At 44.0% G+C, this 20,271-nt stretch overlaps 1 protein-coding gene across 1 annotated transcript in view; it reads right to left on the reverse strand.

Moving 5' to 3' along the window:
- Positions 1–20,271, reverse strand: part of ADARB2 (adenosine deaminase RNA specific B2 (inactive)) — a 320,870-nt gene that overhangs the window by 43,624 nt on the left and 256,975 nt on the right. Inside the window, exon 4 of the mRNA XM_074574189.1 lies at positions 19,125–19,239. Coding sequence (XP_074430290.1) covers positions 19,125–19,239 — 115 coding nt within the window. The remainder of the gene's footprint in view (positions 1–19,124; positions 19,240–20,271) is intronic.

The following is a 20,271-nucleotide window of genomic DNA, read 5'->3' on the forward strand; positions in this document are numbered from 1 at the left end:
CCAGGGGTGAGTACGATATCATAATTTTTAAAGATCTCTCAGCCCACGCTTTGATGTGTCAGCCCAGACAGCACTAATGGGATGCTTGTAAAGGTGATGATACGGCCTTTGGAATATGCAGGAATCTCACGTCTCTGTGTTATTAGAATAATAAGAGCTCTATTTCAGTCTTGCTGCTAATTCCAAGATAAAAGCTTGCCACGAAGTTTACTTGTTAAATCAATAACTACATCATAAGAGAGCACATGCTGTAGGGAGGTAATAAAGATCTCCTGCAGTGCTGATAAATGGCCAGGTTTTTATGAGCTGTTGAAGACATTTTCTGATGGGAACACACACTCCCTGTAATGTTAGTTTTCATTGCTGTTGCACTGTAAGTACTAAATAAAATGCAAGTAACACTTCTGGAGCTGCTCTTTAAAAATTTCAGAGAACAAACTGATGTGACTTTCAGTCCAGTTTATTTTTCCTTTCTCCAAGAGCAGTTACATTGGTGCCTTTTCCACTGTGGTCCCAGGGACGGATGATTCATCACTGAGACCAGCTTTGTTCCTCCCGTGCCTCTCCAGATAATGGTGATGGCAATTGAAAGACATGCCTTTCTTGGTCCAGATAGAAACTTTCTGGGATTAAAACCTGATTTCTTTGGAGTCAGCAGCAAAATGCCTACAGACTTCAACAGGACCTTGCTCTAAAATGTAGCTCATTCAGCCCTGTGGACAATTTCAAAGAAGACTTAAGAATGAACTGAGGCCAAACTGAAATGATTTATTAAACAGCACATTTCATGATGCATCTCTCCGAATACTGAAGAACAGAGGAGCAGTTCTTGGGAAAACTGGACTTTTCTGGCTGATGGGTGCTTCCTCTAGATGTGACAAGGAAGACTAAGAGTGTCGGACTGTGCTTGACAGCTGTACACCACAGTGTGTAGGCAAACACATGTACAGTATAGCAAGTCAGACTGCTGGGGTTGGCAGGGTTGTGGCCGTGTAGTGTCACCTGAGATGCCCTCCGGTGTCCTGACTAACCTCTGGCTGCTGCTCCGGGGAAGTGGGGGTGTCCAGGAGGTTCTGCGCCCTCCCCACACATCTCATATGGAAATCCATAAAGTGACTCAGTGGAAACAGATGCCTGTGTTTAAACAACTGAATCAAGCCCTCAAAGTCTGATGAGTCAGTGACGAAGTCAGGCCTGAGGCTGCAAGCACCCACAGGGGGAATGGAAACAATCTCACCATGGGTCACGGTGATGCTGTTTCTATGATGCTACTTTAGCTGTAGAAAAGCTTCAGGAATTATTTTATAGAGTCAGCAATATTACTTTTTTCTTATGATGAAGCCTATTGAATGGTAGAATAAACAAACATTGCAGAGGTTTTTTGAGTTGGAAGCAGCATGGCTGAGGCCATGTCCTCTCACGATCCATTGGTGTGATATGAGAAACAGCTGAATGGAGAAGGAAAGTATATTTTAAACATAAAGAGCTAGTGCTGGCAGTGATGTGCCAGTTAGTAAATAGGACCAGTAATACTTCATAATCTCCACACAGCACTGGGACTAGCGGTTGGTGACATGTTATAGCACTGTTCCCAGGCTTAACATATACAACAGCAAATAATACCAAAATCGTCTCATGCCTATATCAATACGACAGCTACATCAGTAATCCAAAACTTTTAGTAATATTGTGGCATTGCAGCATTGTGACATTTGTAGGACAGGTGTAAGTACTGTGAAAAATCCAGTTAATCACATCTGACCCCCTCGTTGTGACAGTCTCATCCAGAAGTTGTTGAAGGTACTAGTGACAAAGTACACATCACTGTATGCCTGTGCCAGAAGTTTGATCTCTATTTGTCACTATAAATGTGGCCCTAAAAAAGTGTTTGGGAGTATTTATTAAACAAAAAAGAAACAAAAACAAAACGAAGAAGAGCTGGAAATCTAGAAAACCCAAGAAGAGGAGGATGGGAGCAATGGGAGAATGCAGTGGGGAAATGCAATTACGAAGTGTTTGCATTTATTCCAGTTTTATTACTAGAGAAAAAGTTGAGGTGGACAAATGGCTCCTTCCCTAAAAGAAAAGTGTTTGTACACTAGAGTTGTTTTGATGTCACTTTGCTTTAGGGTCAGTGCTTTCATGAGAAAAATAATAGGTATCTTAGATCAGACAGGTGTCCATCTAAGTTAACTGCGTCTTCCACATGGACTAACACCAAACATTTCATGAGGCACTGCCTGCAACAGAGGTGCCTGAGTCCTGCTCAGCATCTCAAAAAGTAGCATATATTTTTCTGAGCAGCATATAGTATTTTCCTTGGTTGGAAGGTCCATGATAAGAATCAGCAATTTTTTTGTTCTACTTTATTTATTTAAGAACGTAGATAGAACCTTATTTTCCTCAGGACAGCAGAAGGACACCAGGGGGCATTTCCCTTGTTCAGAAACCCATGGGCCTCTCTGCCTGCACCTGAGGGCCTCCATCAATACTCCTCAAGGCAGTCAGAGCGACTGCTTCCTTCTCCTTACATTAGCATACCACTGATGTCCCTCCCCGTCTCCCCCTTCACCTCACAGTCAAAGCACCAGGCTCTGCAAATACAGAGCAACCCATCTGGGGAAGTCATCCTGCTCTCCAGGAGCTGTACCTCACTCACCCCTCCCGATCAGTCCGCTGCATGGTGTGATGCCTTTTATTAATTCAAACATTTTATCCGTAAACAAGCTTAACTCTTTCATTTTTCTAGCATGAGTGTAAGATGAGGAATGCACCCAGGATTTTCTGTGAGGTCTGGATTTATTCAGAAAGGAAACACAAAGGCGCCCAACACCTACTGATGCAGCAATGATATGAGTCCCTCTGATGTTGTTTGCTGTCGCAATGTCCACGCGCACAGTAATAGCAAGTGTGCTCGGGGTGTTCATTTTTGGGTAAATTAACTCCATATGTTGGCTTTCAGTGATACGGGGCCCCAGTCGGTAGTCACGTGTGGACACAGCCTGGGGTGTCTGCCAGTCCTGGCAAGGTGCACATGTTTGCAGAACATCACTTAGATGTTGCCTGGGGCTGGAGGCGATGGCTTCCAAGAATTTGCAGAACTAGTCTGAGTGTTAAACATTAAAAATCTCCATGTATTTTCCATTTGTAATGACAGAAAATAATCCATGTTCCTCCAAGCTCAGAAATACCCAAGAGTTATGTTTCACTACTAGGGCACTCAGAAACACAGGTGTACATGACTTATGCATTAGCTCTGAAATATTTACACCTCGCTGGGGAGCCAAATGGGGAAAGTCATCTGTGACCACTGTAGCACCATTCAGTGCTGCACTGAGGGCACTCAGCATGATGAGAAATACTTCCAACAACCTGACAGTTGCCTGATGTGTTCAGGAACATAGATGCTAACAGATTGTCCTCTTGCATGCCTTGTTTTGTACGTGCATAGAGTTGGAGGTTTATCCCCTGTAAAATGCTTGATATTCTTTCCAGTGAACGTAGGAGGAATTTGTCTCTGAGAATAAGACACGTGATGCCTAGATGATGAAGGCAAATTTTAACATTGACTGATCACACTGGCATTTTAGGCAGCATTTCCAACTCTTGAGCCTAGATACTTGCTGTAGTGATTCAGAATTAATAGGTACTTCTGTACATTTGTCTATTTTGCATAAAAACCAGCCATTACTAACTCGTTATTAACGTTTACTTCCTATTTTATTTTGCCAGCAGAATACTCGCAATTTCTCAAGTGATCTCTATTTACGAATGTCAAGCTACCTCCTAAACACTGATTAATCTAACCTCAGTCATGTGGCAGATCTAGACCCAGCACATCATCAAGTTGTGCCTAGGAAAGCTTTAGCGTTGGGTGTGGCAAAATCCTAAACTAGCCCTAACCTGGCTCAACCAGCCCTATGGCACCTTCCCTGCCTCGGGGTGGGCAGCAGGGTATGATCCTAGATGAGGATTGCTCTTGGCAAGACCCATGTTCTTAGGGAGGGGAGCCAATCTCAGACGAAAGCCCCAGGGATCTAACTGTGTTCAGGTCATTTGACAAACAAGAAGAAATGGGCTACATTATTATGACCTTAACTCCTGACCTGCTGATTGTCAGAGTTCATGAGGCATTTCTTCCCCTTGCCGCCTTCTGCGAAGTAATGTTTGAGGAGACATTAGGTTAAAAGTAACTAGTGAACGATTTATAACAGGCACCTGCATTAGGTTTCTATTATTTGCCTAAAGACTCCTAATAGTTTTCAATTTGAAAAGGAAATGGAGCAGGGGAAAGGAAATTGGGGAGCTGTGTCAGCAGCATACCGGCTGGGTCCTGGCTAATGCCGTGCTGATGGGAAGAGCCGGGAGAGTGGGAAGGGAATTCACCACGTTTTATTTTCAAAAATTCTGCCAATTAATTAGTTGGATTATAGAACAAAAATGTACCCATAAATGACACACCGTCTTTGATCGCAGCTTCAGTCTAATGATCTGGTGAGGTAATGAGTTTCTGGTGCTCGGCCGAAAGCCTGAGCTCCCCTTGGGGTCTACTAGGCAGGGTCTCCTCTCACAGCCAGGCAGGGGGACCTCGACCCCACTAATGTTCATTTTTTGTGTGTCAGTGATAGTCCAGACTTACGTCACAGCTGAGCCACTGAAAAGAAAATGGGTTTTATTATAAGCCATTTTCAGTTTGCTGACACCAGCGGTGGGATTCGTTTCAGCTATTCTGGATAACTAGAGTTTAGATGTCTGTAGCTGAGCTAATTGCAGTAGAGTCTCTTTATAGGCAACGGAGAGGAACTTTCCTGTGAGGTGATTCATTTGGCCTATTTTAGATATTTGCTTTTGGATAGTCTGAATTACACCTCAATATTGGCAGCTTCTCTTCATGAACTCTGAAGACCTGTAGACAGCCAGCAGAAGTACAGTTTTCTGTAGAGAGCTGCTAGTGGGAAGATTTCTCTCATTGTAAGTAATCAAATATGCAAATTAAAAGTCCCCAAATCATAACATGGCAAGCAGAGCAAACCTAGTGCCTTTTAAATTTTTTTTTTCCTCATGTTTATACTTTTTGCGGTATTTTTTTCGGTCTTTTCTCCACAACAATTAAGGATAATTGTTTATATTAATGTTAATATATTCATGGCTGGTCATATTGCCTTGAGCTGGGCTATTACACACAAAGCAAACAATGCTGTCTTCCCTACATGATCTTCCAAAACATCAGTGCTGCAGCCACAGAGCTTGCAATAGCAATGATTCAGAAAGATGCTGACAGAAGAGGCAGTAAGTAAGAAAGAACATGAAGGTTTGCTCAGCAAATAAGTTGGATATGGAGAACTGGCTGTCGTCTTATGGACTACAGTTATGAGCTGTGCTTTCAAGCCAGTCGTGGCCATAAATGCAAACTGCCTACACCCATCTGCTTCGAGACGCAGCTCTACCAATAAAACCAGAGAGTTTTGGCTAGTCTAATCAATGTTTCTACTGACTTTAATAGAGTTACTCTCACTTCTAGTGCGCTATGATCATTAAGACCTTCCATAATACAGAATTTGTAGCCCTGCATATTTATGTGTTGGAAAAGGAAAATCAAAATCACTAGGTAATTGCAAGAGGTGTTGACTGTTACGTGCAATCAGAAAACTGCTTTTGCTGACATGAAATCTGAATCACAGCGGTCGTACATAGAAAAACTTCTGTGAAATTCAGTGAGCTTAATTCACATTGGACAGGATGGAGTTTGCAACTGCTCATGCCAGCATACAACTGGGATCACACTTTGGCTTCTCAGCAGCTGGCACAACGCGTAGAGAAACACAGTCAATGTGCGAGCGCCTATTTCGCTGCATGTATTAGACCCTGCTAGCGGTAATGAAATCTATCTTCTTTTTCAACGTGACACCGTGATGACAACTCACTGCTTGGAATATATGCATTTTAAATTAGAAAAAATAATCAGAAAAATCAGGTTTGATTAATTAAAAAAAAAACCCACCTCTTTTATTGGGTTGGAGACAACTGACACAAAATCCCATGCAGTAAAAAGGAAAGCCAGAAATAATGATAGTGTAACATCAGCCCTTGTGAATAATTCATGGGGTACAATTTCATGTTATTTTAAATGGTGCTGCTTCTTTCTCTGATAAGCAATAATTTTATGCTCTTTCTTTACCTTTTTTAACAAATCAGTCAAAAGGATTGTCTATTGTTATCTACAAAAAAGTGTATTTGGAATAATTTTCAAGGCAGTTAATAGAGCTCTGATCACAGAGGAGTGGTTGGTTTTTTTTTTTAATACCTTCTACTCATAGCTGGATAAGTTCAGGTTTCCATTTCAGGTTTGTTTAGGGAAGGAAAATTTCTCGATGCTACATAGCACTGACAAGTCCCGCATTATTTTCTGTTATCTTCTTCCCTGGCAGCTCTACCACATCCTTAGAATGGCTTTAATTTTGTAATAAGAGACAGTCAAGACACGAAAGGGCAGTGATGCTGGAAAAGCTGCCTGTGGGGACATTCCGTGGGCACAGTCCTGAGCCCCACAGCCCCAGGGCAGGTCCCCAGCTGGTGCAGAGCCCTGCGGGGGACTGTGCCACCAGGCTGCAGGCAATGTCCCACACAAAACACTGCTGCAAAAGAGGCGAAGAGCTCTTCTCATCTCCTCCCTGAAAAAGAGCAGGAAAAGGTCACGTTTCTCTTAAAAGGCGTTGAGAGAGTTGTCCCTGTTGGTTAATGCTTGCATGGTAGGTCTATGGTTAGAAGTGAGGGATGTGTTTACCCAGGTCCACCAGTCTGGGCTCTCTCCATTTTGCCCGCAACTTGGTGATGCATCTACAACCCCCCTCTTTTCTGAGGTTTCAAGAGGAGTGAAATCAAGATGCATGTGCGAGGAGGGAGCTGAGAGGGTGTTGCACAGCATAGCCTGCCCTCCAGCTTCAATGTAGAATATGCACTCCTGTCACAGGGAGCTCTGCTGTCCCCAACTCCCCAGCAGGGACAACAAAAACACACTCCAAATGAATAAATATAGAATCATAGAATGGTTCAAGTTAGAAGGGATCTTAAAGACCATCTAGTTCCAACCCCCCTGCCATGGGCAGGGACACTTCCCACTAGACCAGGCTGCTCAAAGCCCCATCCAGCCTGGCCTTGAACACTTCCAGGGATGAGGCATCCACAACTTCTCTGGGTAACCCATTCCAGTGCCTCACCTCCCTCACAGTAAAGAAATTCTTCCTAATATCCAATCTAAATCTCCCCTCCTTCAGTTTAAAACCGTCCCCCCCCCCCCCCGCCCCGTCCTATTGCTCCACTCCTTGATGAAGAGTCCCTCCCCATCTCTCCTGTAGGCCCCCTTTAGGTACTGGAAGGCTGCTATAAGGTCTCCCCGGAGCCTTCTCTTCTCCAGGCTGAATAACTCCAACTCTCTCAGCCTGTCCTCACAGGAGAGGTGCTCCAGCCCTCTGATCATCTTCGTCGCCCTTTGCTGGACCTGCTCCAACAGGTCCATGTCCTTCCTATGCTGAAGGTTCCAGAGCTGGATGCAGTACTCCAGGTGGGATATGTAGCCATAAGACAAGAAGCGTGGAGGGTAGGCATGATTAACACCATGCATATAGCTATTATCAGCAAGCATTAAAAAGCCAGCCGTAAAGACTGTGCTGCAGCTCAATTTCTTCCCCCCTCCCAATTTCTGCTGTACCAGTGGTGGTGGTTGTGATCATTTTAGTGACAAACAGGAGCTTCAGTGAGTTCCTGGCTGTATCCCATAGCTCACAACTGGGTGTCCCAAGGAGCTGCCCTGAGGTGGATGGGAGCAGCTGATTTGAAGAAGTGCTCAAAAAAATGGGAAAGAAGCAGCATGTTAAAGGCTTATGAAATGTAAGAGCAGAAGTCTGAAAGACAAATACGTGGCTAGCACATATTAGGAATAAAGAAATTGCTAACAGTGAGGTTAAAGATATTTAGGAGTATAAATGGAATGTAGGCTTTGAAATGCTGGAGCCGCGCAGGGATTTCTTTTCCTGACGCCAAACTGTGTGTTATGTGAAAGTGAATATATTATATTTCTGTGGGAAGAGAGGGTGTAGAAGCAGCCTCTCAGAGCTTTGTATTTTCTTCCTTTATTAATGTGTTGGGTAATCCTGCCTCTGACTGCGCTGCCTAGGGAAGGCTGTTCTCTGCAGTGCTCTTCATCTCCGTCAGCGAACAAGCAGGAGCAGCGGCACAGTCCTCTCTTCCCTGATCTCTGACCCCTCCGTGCAGGGTATTGTCTGAGAGTGGCCGTGGCTCTCCTTTCACAGCCCGGCACAGGAAACTTCCCCCAATACCACGGGGTGTTCCTTTGTGAACAAATTCCAAATTCAGTTCTGCCGGAAGAAAAATCCCTTTCCGACACAAGCCGGTTTTGAACTGCTTGATCACATCGTCGGATGCCTGTAAAAGGACTTCTGCACTAATCCATTCTGCAAGACGGTTCTATGCAGGTCTTCCCAGTAAGCCTCATTCACAGGGAGGATTTCCCAGCCCCGAAAAGCATGGAGATTGCCAAAGGGGAGATGAATCAGAAAACATGGGGGAAACTGCTGAGGGCTGCAGAGGAGTTACCCCACGGGAAAGAGCACAAAAATGATGTATGTAATACTTTGGTAAGTGACAACTATGAATGTGGTATAAGTTCCTCCAAGTATCTGAGGGGTGCAAACACAAGGAGAGAGGTGGGTTCTAAATGGACAATTTAGAGCAGTATAACTGAGGACCTGGGATGAAATCACAGAAAATAAAAGTCAGGCTGAATAACTGGTGAGAATTATTAACCATGAGATCCGTTAGACTAGAATGGTCTCCCACGGTAGTGTTGCAAGCCCCATTGCTAATTGATTCATTTAAATCTAGACGAGAAAAAGCACTCGGGAATGCACCACGGGGAACAATCTTGCGCTTGCAGGGAAATGGACTGGATGTTTAGTGGTCTTTCCCAGTTTTAATTTCTATGGTCCATTTCTCTCCTCCCCTTAACAGACGGACAGGATGAAATCCCATCAGCTTTGATCAGCTCCTTCCACGGGAGCGTGGAAGGAGACAGTGCTGTGCTTGTGAGCACCAGTGCCCTTTCCCGTCCCTTCCTCAATGGGGGCTTTGGAAATCTGGAGCGGGAGATGGGACAGTCAGACCAGGCTCCTGCATACTTCATCCCCATACCATATCCTCACGGATTTTTTTTTAACCTAAATTGATAGTGGCAGAAACAATGTTATTTGAGGGTCCTTTCCCTTCCTGTGAGTTGGAACATTGTTTTTCTCCTCCGGAAAGGAGAGCTCTGTAGGGGCTTACAGATAATTACTAATTTTAAAACAGGGCTGAACTGCACTTTTCCTGCCAGGTCCTGAGTGCATATGTCTGTTTTTCTCTAATAAATGCTACGCCACTGATAACTGAGCATTAAGTAAATTGACAGTCTTATATGCTACTAAGAACCTTAATTGCAGTGAGAAAGGTTGAAATCCTGAATGTGGATTTTGGCAGATAAGCACAGGAGGAACTTTTTTTTTTTTTTTAAAAAAGAGTGCACTTAAGAGTGTACTTGCATTTAAAAAGTCTTCCTATATGTTTTACTAGGTGAGTAAAGTAAAAGCAATGGTTGATGTCACTAAGCCTTTATTCATGCAAGAAAATTCTGTTTTTAGGATGAGATACACTGTTTGTATTGAGATTGGGACAATTTCCAGTTTGGCTTATCACAGAACAGAATGAAAGTCTGAACCTTCCAGGTCGTTGCTTCACTCACTTAAGGATGGAAACAGTAGTGCTTATTTTTCATTTACATGTTTTATGTTAATTATTATATCCATCCTTGTGGCCAATGCAACTATATGTGACACAAAGCCAGGGCCTTGCCGGCATCCAGGTTTTGGGAGGTGTTAGTTACTATTTCAATCAGAAATATTCTTTAAGCAGCAAGAACCTAAGCCCAGAGACAGTAAATGGCCTGGGATAAAAGGCTCAGCATCTGAGAAGAGCTAGCTGCTCTGAAATGGAAACCAGAAAAACCAGTGGCCACAGCAGGGAAGATGTTTGCCACTGGAGATGCCCAGAAGGCACTAGTAAGAAGTTCTGGAGACACCTACAGCTTGTGCAGCAGGTGGAAAATGGGGGTTCAATTCCCTTCCCAGGCTGCGTCATTGTCCCATGGGAGTGCCTGAAACTGCTGACATGAGAGGGGTGTTTTCCCCTGTTCTTGCTGAGCCTGTGCTGCCAAACAGCTAAGAGGACAGAGTTGGGTTAGCCAATAACAGCAACGAGGGGCTGTGCGATGTGCTGGTTGGAGTCCTCACCTCCAAAAGTGAAGCCCTGGTTCCGTACTTTCTCCCAGCTGGTGCATGCAATTTATCTAATTTCTGTTTAGTGTAAAATGTATAATCAGGCCTGCACAGATGACCTTGAAACTGTTTTCCCCCACTCTGTGCAAGTACAGCAGGCTACAGGGCTGTGTCCTATCTCATATTTTCCATTTCTAAGTAATGTATCTTGAACCATTTTCTGTTCCTTAGCACTGATTTAACAGAAGAGATGAAGAAACACCCAACGTTGCTTTTGTAGGAGGAGTGCTTGCGGTGGCATGCCTAAGCACGTATTTTCAAAGAAGTGATGAACCTGGTGGACCCACAGTTTTAACTGAAAAACCTCAGACGTTCTTTGAGCAGAAACCTAAATCTGTTGGGCTGCAGGGATCCTGGTCTGCCCATTATAGGTCCACATTACAAAATCCAGGAATACAGTTGCAGCTGTGGAAAAGAGATGCTCTTATGGAGTTAAAAATTATTTAGACAGAATCTGAAGATTATCGGTTTAAGGTTTATAACCAGAGGAAAACAGATTTCTGAGAAAGAGTGACAGATATGGTTTCTAACTACATACCTGTTTACCTATTTTAAAATATTTTGAGAAAACCTGTCATCTGGTGGTGATGTGTCAACCTGGGCACATCTAAGAGGTGGATAATGTTTCTGGGAACATCAAATGACTTTCTGCCACATTCTTAAGAGCATCAGGCAACAGAAGGTGAAGAGACCTCATGAGATTTTCAAAAGCATGTCAGCAATTGGGCACCCAATTTCCGTCTTGGGAATCTAAGTCTCACTGAAACCCTGACTCTCACTGGGACTAGGCTTTTAGCATCCATCTAACTATGCAAATAGGACCCAAGAGCCTAAATTACTCCTGTAACTCTCTTCTTGAAGGGATTTCCCCTAGGCACTAATGTGTAAATTATTCACAGTTCCTCTAACTGATTTGGCTACTTGAATCCCACCTGAGATTGAGCAAATTGATAGGACCTGAATTTTCTACTATATTTTACTACTTTGCAACTTTCCTATTTAAACTAAGGATCAGAAATCAATTGGCCATCAATATTCCTGACTGTACTTAGACGTCAGGCTTTATGGGTCTTAACACGACTGTAAAGATCCATGGAGACATATTGTCTACTTTTTTCTGTTATTCCACTTAGCAATGATTAAGATCCGTTCCATGAGATACGGATAATAATTTCTCATCTTTTATCACAGCATGAAATTGCTATTTAGGGCTCTTTTGTCCAGTTCATCTTTATTTCATACAAGATAACTGAGAAGACCTCCTAGTTTGCTCTTAACATCAAAATGATTGTCAGCCTAAAAAAAAAAAGATAGAAGAAGAGAGAAAATTGAAGTAAGAAATCAACTCATAACCTTTTTCTATGAATGCCACGCTCCTGTGAAAAGGACTGAACTTTCTTAATGCTTCATTTTTAACAGAAAGCATGACAAAAAGTTCCTATCAGTATTTAAACTGCTAAGATTTGTCAAACATGAATGGGAAAATAGTGTTTAAACAGCAGTCTCATTTTGTCCATAATGATTATGGGAGGGGTTTTTCTTTGCAAAAAGGACCTCAGTAATAATAGATCATCTCTGCATTGGTGACAGGAATTCTTTACTGCGTCCAGCGATTTCAGGTAGAGCACAAATGTATGCCCATATCTGTTCAGAGCTGGCAGAGGCAAACTCTGTCTGTGGTGTAAATAAACACTGCGAGTGCTGCCTGGTTATAGATCGCAGCACTTGGTGTGCAGCTCACACCTCCACCTCCCACCCCGCGTTGCCCTGGGCTGGGGCTTCCTATGTCCCAGCTGGGGCCAGGCACCACTGTCCGTGCTCTCTCCTCGATGATCCATGCACTGGTAAAGCTGGCTGCCCTGCCTGGTGACCCGTGGTGGGACCATGCTCTTCGCTGAACCTTGCAAGAATTGCTTCTCGCCAGTGGCTCCTCAGCCTCTGGTGATCCGATAATCTGTGACTCCGTGCATCAGGCATGGACATACATGAGAGTGCTGCGGTTTTGCATTTGTTGGCCTGTGTTAGAAAATACTAGCTTGCTTGCCCTTGATTTTTTCCAACAGTATCAACTGGCCTAATTAGAATAATAAAAAAAAATTATTTCTCCCTGTAAACTTCTCAATAAAAAGGTACAACAGACCAGTGGGTCAAAAGATGTCCAAATTGCACCTGTGAGACAGAGTCCAATAGGAAGGAAGGGAGCTGGTAGGTTACCTTAATCTGTGACAACAAGAAACATCATGTCCATCTCTTGTTATTGCTCATCCTGAAATGAAATATTGGTTGACCCTGGCCAAGAGTCAAACACCTACCCAGCCTCTCGCTCACCCCCCTTTCCTGTGGGACTCGGAGAAAATAGAAGGAAGGCAAGAAGACTTATGGACTGAGATAAAGATAGTTCATGGTTGCTTGGCAAGACAAATGCCATAAAGCCAAACGTCTCCCTCTTTTCCTTTCTCTGAACTTTTATTGCTGAGCACAATGTCTTACGGTGTGGAATATGCCCTTCATCAACTGGGGACAGCTGTCCTGGTTATGCCCCCTCCCAGCCTTTTGCCTACCCCCAGCCTACTTGCTGGGGACTGGAGAGAGAGAGAGAAAGTCTAGTCTCTTGGCAAGCACTGTCTAGCAACAGCCACAGCATTGGTGTTATCAACCGTGCTTTAGCCACAAATGCAAAATGCTATGAGGAAAGTTAACTCCATCCATCACGTGCCTCGATAAGCATGTTTTGAGGTGATGGTTTGTGTTTGACATGATGTTATCCAGGCTGTCTTTTCCACAGGTGAAATGATGGTCTTAATTCACCATATGTGAACCCATCATATCTTCAGAGAAGTCAGCATACAATAAAACTTAGGTCCTCATATTAATACTACGCTACAGTAACAACTATATTTATTGTTCCACTTAAAGACATTCCATGGGAATATGGAAGATCTGAATGCAATGTCTTACTTGTTAAACAATTTTTCCTAGAGTCAATCAGACAATTTTTTTTTGATAGAAAAATCTTCTCTGAATGTGTTTCAACAAAATTAGAATGTGTTAGAGGACCGGCAGATTTCAAATACATTACAACTGGAGAATTGTTAAATAATTTACTTCAACTGTTCCATCTTTTGAAATGTTTAGTTCAAGATCTGTTATGCTAGTTTTTGAATTATTATTATATTCATTTATTACATTACATCAGATCACATCAGCTGGTATCCAGTGTGATGACTTGCTCCTACCTAGGCAGATTGATAACCTTGAAAAAGGTGATCTTGATGTCTACTAATCAAATGTTTTGAAAACTTGCCTTCACAAGAGTACATTGAGATTTTAACTTTTCATCACAATTCAGAGCAAAGCATATCTAAGTACATTGGACTGCCTGTTTTTCTGACTGGCAATTTATTACTGCGGAACATTCACAGTCAGTCAATAACATCATTTTCTACATTTTTTTCTTTCTCCTACTTTGGAATTTGCCCTGGGTGCTACAGCATAAGTCAATTACAGTGCCCAAATGTAACTCTCTTTGGTTTCCCTGGGAAACTAAAACGGCAGAAAAAATGTCAGAGTTCAGGAAAAGAAAACCAATCTAACACACTTCTGTTTCGTCTGTAGAGATTTTGTATTATCTTAACAGCAGTTATCGCAGAATCACATTGTGCTTTTCACCAGCTTTGTCTGAAAACTGTACAAGCAGATAAATCTGTTTCTAGTTGGGATGACATTAAATTGAAATGAAAGTAAAAGGAAATTAATTTTTGTCTGTTATGGTTGTGTATGGTACTAAAAGCAAGAAGACATTACCAGATTTGTTTTTGTTGATGTCATTAGTAAATTGTTTACAGAGATCTAAGGGTTTTTCTGCCAAATTATATGTTAAAAACACAGGAAATTGGTACTTATTGGAGTGTTTGATGTGGAAAACCTGTCTGTGACATCTTTGAACAGAGTGTGTCAAGATCCTTGCTACCTCTGGGAATGACGGTGGGGAACAGACCACAAATCTGCAGCTTTAGTACAGAAAATAATGACACAAATGGCGAATGATTCGCCTTGCCGTGGTTGGCAGACATTCTCCTGCTGGAATGAACTCAAATCTTCCTGGAAAATGTATGAATATAAGGCTGTTTCTAGCTTTGCATCTTCTGTGAATCACTTCATATCTGTGAGTTTCTTTTCTAGGCTCCACAAAACCAGTAAGATATTGACAAATTGGATGGCTGACAGATTGAAGGAATTCATAAAAGGGAATTCAAAATTAAAAAAGAAGCCCCGAGGGAAATAGTTTGTGAACATAAGCAGAATTACACTTTGTCTTAATGCTGACTAAGAAGAAATATGAAATACAAATGTGTAAAATCTCACTAAGGGCATAGGACTCATAAAAAAACCCAGTGGGAGGACACTTTTACCCCTTCCCCAAAGAAAAGGCACAGACAGCCCCAGCTGCCCAGCAGGACTCGCAGGGCTCTGGATGTGCCCCTTCCCTCCCCAAGCACTGCAGGCACTCAGCAGCTGCCGTGTTGGAACATACGATACCTCTGGGTGACTTTCCTTCCCATACGGCATGGGGTTTTACACTGTCCTTCATATGACTGTGTACTGGGCTTGCGTGGCAAGGTTTTGGTAGTGGAGGGGCTACGTGGCTTCTGTAAGAAGCTGCTAGAAGCTTCCCGCATGTCTGACAGAGCCAAAGCGAGCCGGCTCCAAGACAGACCTGCTGCTGGCCAAGGCCAGGCCCATCAGCGATGATGGTGGCACCTCCAGGATAACATATTTAAGAAGGGGAAAAAACTGCTGTGCCACAACAGCCAAAGAGAGGAGTGAGAATACGTGAGAGCAACAGCTCTGCAGACACCAACGTCAATGAAGAAGGAGGGGGAGGAGGTGCTTCAGGCACCAGAACAGAGATTTCCCTGCAGCCCATGGTGAAGACAATGGTGAGGCAGGCTGTTCCTCTGCAGCCCGTGGAGGTCCACAGTGGAGCAGATGTCCACCTGCGGCCCATGGAGGACCCCACGCTGGAACAGGTGGATGCCTGAAGGAGGCCGTGACCCCGTGGGAAGCCTGCACTGAAGCAGGGTCCTGGCAGGACCTGTGGCCCCATGGAGAGGAGTCCACCCTGGAGCAGGTTTGCTGGCAGGACTTGTGACTCCATGGGGGATCCATGCTGGAGCAGTTCTTGAAGAATTGCTGCCCATGGGAAGGACCCATGTTAGAGAAGTTCATGGAGGACTGTCTCCCATGGGAGGAACCCCACACTGGAGCACGGGAAGAGTGTGAAGAGGAAGAAGCTGCAGAAACAAGGTGTGATGAATGGACTGCAACTCGCATTCTCTATCCTCCTGCACCGCTTGGAGAGAGGAGGTAGAGAAGTCCAGAAGGAAGTTGAGCCTGGGAAGAAGGGAGGGGTGGGGGGAAGGTGTTTTAAGATTTGGGTTTACTTCTCATTATTTGATTGGTAATAAATTAAATTAATCTTCCTGAGTTGAGTCTGTTTTGCCCATGATGGTAATTGCTGAGTGATTTCTCTGTCCTTATCTCGACACATGAGCCTTTTGTTATGTTTTCTCTCCCATGTCCGCCTGAGGAGGGGAGTGATAGAATGACTTTGTTGGGCACCTGGAGTCCAGCCAGGGTCAACCCACCACAGACTGCTTCTTTGGTCATACAGCAACAAGGCTGCATTGGCTCCATCATGCTTTTTAAAGCAAGTCTAGACCTGGACTAAAAGATGGAGAGACTGTACCTTGGCAAGGTAGGAATGGGATGGAATTCTTACAGGGAAAACACTGAGTGTAAGAAAACTGAACAGGGACACTGAGCTGGGTACAGTCTCCCCTTGAAAAGTCGTTAGAGCAACAGTTCTTGGCTCTTGTAACTTAACTACTTACACAAGGTGTATTTAAGCTTTCTTCCTTATGGTCCTCTTTGGAAAGGGCTCCTCTAAATAAATCATACCACTTCGTTTACACATGATGAGTGCCACAGTCAAGAAATCTGACTGTGACAAGGTAGCTGGGTCTAGTGTGCATCTTTCACATCCCAGTCAGTCACACTCTCCCTTTTATTTTTCTTGGTACTAGATATGTCTCCTGTGGTCTTATAGCACTTATACACTGTGTTTTGTGTTTGTACAACATTGTGCCTTTGCAGCACTTAAAAAATGGAAGTCTCATCCATTATCCCAGATCCTAAAGTAGTATACAAAATCATAGAATCATAGGATTGGAAGGGACCTCTGGAGATCATCTAGCCCAACCCCTCTGCCAGAGCAGGGTCACCCAGAGCAGGTTGCACAGGAACGCGTCCAGGCAGGTTTTGAATGTCTCCAGAGTTGGAGACTCCACCACCTCTCTGGGCAGCCTGTGCCAGGGCTCTGCCACCCTCAGGGTAAAGAAGTTCCTTCCCATGTTTAGGTGGAACTTCCTGTGCTCAAGTTTGTGCCCATTACCTCTTGTCCTGTCCCCCGGCACCACTGAAAAGAGCCTGGCCCCATCCTCCTGACACCCACCCTTGCAGTATTTATAAGTGTTGATAAGGTCCCCCCTCAGCCGTCTTTTTTCCAGACTGAAGAGACCCAAATCCCTCAGCCTTTCCTCATAAGAGAGGTGTTCCAGTCCCCTAATGATCCTTGTAGCCCTTTGCTGCACCCTCTCCAGCAGTTCCCTGTCCTTCTTGAGACGGGGAGCCCAGAACTGGACACAGTACTCCAGGTGCAGCCTCACCAAGGCAGAGTAGAGGGGGAGGATGACCTCCCTCGACCTGCTGGCCACACTCTTCTTGATGCACCCCAGGATGCCATTGGCCTTCTTGGCCACGAGGGCACATTGCTGGCTCATGGTCATCCTGTTGTCCACCAGGACCCCCAGGTCGCTTTCAGCTGAGCTGCTCTCCAGCAGGTCAGCGCCCAACCTGTACTGGTGCATGGGGTTATTCCTCCCCAGGTGCAGCACCCTACACTTGCCCTTATTGAATTTCATAAGGTTCCTCTTTGCCCAGGTCTCCAACCTGTCCAGGTCTCTCTGTATGGCGGCACAGCCTTCCGGTTTGTCAGCCACCCCTCCCAGCTTTGTGTCATTGGTGAACTTGCTGAGGGTGCACTCTACCCCCTCAGCCAGGTCATTGATGAATATATTGAAGAGGACTGGACCCAGTACTGACCCCTGGGGAACACCACTTGTCACTGACCTCCAACTAGACTCTGTGTCCCTAATCATGACCCTCTGAGCTCTGTCTTTCAAGCAGTTATCTATCCACCTTACTGTCCATTCATCAAGCCCACTCTTCCTAAGCTTCCCTATGAGGATGCTGTGGGAGACCGTGTTGAACGCCTTGCTTAAGTCAAGGTAGGCCACATCTACCGCCCTCCCCTCATCTATCCATCCAGTCATGCCATCATAGAAGGCTATCAGATTAGTCAGACATGATTTCCCCTTGGTGAATCCATGTTGAGTACTTCTGATAGCTTTCTTTTCCTCCACGTGCCTTGAGATGATGCCCAGAACGAGCTGTTCCATCATCCTTCCAGGGATGGAGGTGAGGCTGACCAGCCTGTAGGTCACTTCCCGGCTCCCCCTTCTTGCCTTTTTTGAAGACTGGAGTGACATTGGCTTTCCTCCAGTCCTCAGGCACCTCGCCTGTTCTCCAGGACCTTTCAAAGATGACAAATCAAAGCAGATTAAGCATAATAATAACAAATTCATCTGAGGAAAGTTCAGTTCCAGTCAGAGGTGGAAAAGACTTTTAGGTCAACTTCTCTACTTCTAATTTCAGGAGAGGCTTTCTCAATATTTTCACATCAGAAAGGAGGAGAGTAAGTTACTCTGCACAGAACTCTTAGCTGTATTTAGTTTCTGTGGTTGGAAAAGATCCAGCAGATAATCCCGTCTCCATCCTGTTGCCTCGCAATATTCACAAATGTCCCTATTGAATCCAGCTAATGTAATTGTTGAAAGGAAGGAGTAAGACAAGCCTAGATGAATTATACATGCCTCTTCCCTCTGAGTTTATCCTCTCATTTCTAAACTCAATCAATTGCTCCATGCGTCTGAATGAGAAGGAAGTTTATGGCAGCATCTCCACCGCTGACATCCTCATAAATACTCAGGTACCCCAACTGAGGTGTGCTCACAAAAAAGAAAGACCATCTATGCAACAGTTTCATCAAAGGGCTAAAGATTTCTGTATAGTATATGTCCATCAGTTAAGTCTTAACGGGATGAATATAAAATTTTCGTCCTGCTGATAAGTATTTCCCACAGTTAGAGCAGAGCAGAATTAAAACTATGCAAACCCTGGGTTTTGTTTCTTTTGATTGGAAAGGAAATGGGCCAAGATTTGCTTTTATTGTCTATCTAAAACAAGGTTTATGGTAGCCTTGTACAACAAGAACTCGGTGTTTCCAGATCTGAAAAAGCAGTTAATAAATAATACAACTTCTTATTGATAATTAAAACTACCCCATCTATCAGGAAATGCAAAATCAGGCAGGTCTGTATTTTGCCCTGTAAAGAAAGCAATGTAAGGACATATTTATGAATAAATCTTTACCTCTGTTGCCAATATTTTTTGTGTGAACTTACCTGAGGTGTAAATATTTAATGCTTCTTTTCTCCGCATTACTATTTATTTTTCGGTGTGGGAGTAAAGGCATCCTTCAATACTGTGGACCAGGTAAATAATGTATTATTTAGTCACGAAAAATGCCAGAGGAAAATAAATGAGAGGATATCTTACCGTTGGTCATCACAATGCTTGCAAGAGTTTTGTGGCGTGCATGCATGGAAGTGAAATTGTCTGTCAGCTCCTGGAACTTCTGTGCAACCATTTGGTATATGGAATCGGCAAAATCCTGAAAGAGACAGTCAGAAAGAATTTTTTCACTTTCTTTGATTGAGGCACTTGGGCGTTTCTGCAGATTAGTCACCTGCTGTCAACTGCTGAGAGGTCCCTTTTAGAATTAGACACCACCTACTTAAGCAAAGATAAAAGGAGTATTTCTCTGTCGACTACCCACATCACCCTCAGAAATGGCCAAATGAAATGAATTAAAGCTAGAGACCCATATTGACTAGGATTAGTGGTAAAGGGAGAAGATTTCAAGATTGACTTTTTTCAGCCTCCAAGACCTTGGTCCAGAATCAGTTCAAAGAAAATTTGTTGGTCCTTAAAGCATTTTATTGTTGTGAGCTGAAGAGGTGGATGCATTTCCCACAAAACCGCTCAGTTCCATGAGCCCACTGAAGACTTCCATTAGCCCACTGAAGCCTAAGAGCTGAGCTGAGGCCTGGGTTATACGTAAAGACCACCTATTTCTGTATTCAAGGTGAGTTTTTAATGACTCACAGCTACTGAGATAAAATGATCAGCTCAGGAATCTGGGCTATATTTAATGCTGTCAGAGGAGTACCATGGTCTGCCTTGCTTCCACCTCGACAGCCACTGGGAGGAAGGGAAGGGGAACAATCTACCAAAGATGTTGGTTGCACGAGTTCACTGGTGTGCGGTAGTGCTGAAGACTGGTTTGACAGGTCTCCCCCTGTGCACAACAGCTTTGTTGATAGGTCGAATTTTCCCATGGACTGGGCTCTAGAGGCTGTGTGGTCTGAACCCTCAGGTCTGAGTGAGTCCAGTCACCAGGAGAGCCTTGGGAAGCCGATAACGGAAGCCAAGCTGGGTAAAAGGTCTAAAAGTGAATTCTGCACACTGCATATGGATGCATATGAAGCTAAACCAGCTCTGGTGCTCCTGAGAACACCACTACTTGGACCATTTCCCTGCTGCAAAGTTTAGTATCTTTTCATTTACTTAATCTCTGCACTTTGTTTGGCTCAGAGCCTTTCAAGCATACATTAGAGATAAGTCAGAGAAACACTGTTTGTGA

The sequence above is a fragment of the Larus michahellis genome, chromosome 2, assembly GCF_964199755.1.
Source record: "Larus michahellis chromosome 2, bLarMic1.1, whole genome shotgun sequence".
In the NCBI taxonomy this organism is placed as follows: Eukaryota; Metazoa; Chordata; class Aves; order Charadriiformes; family Laridae; genus Larus; species Larus michahellis.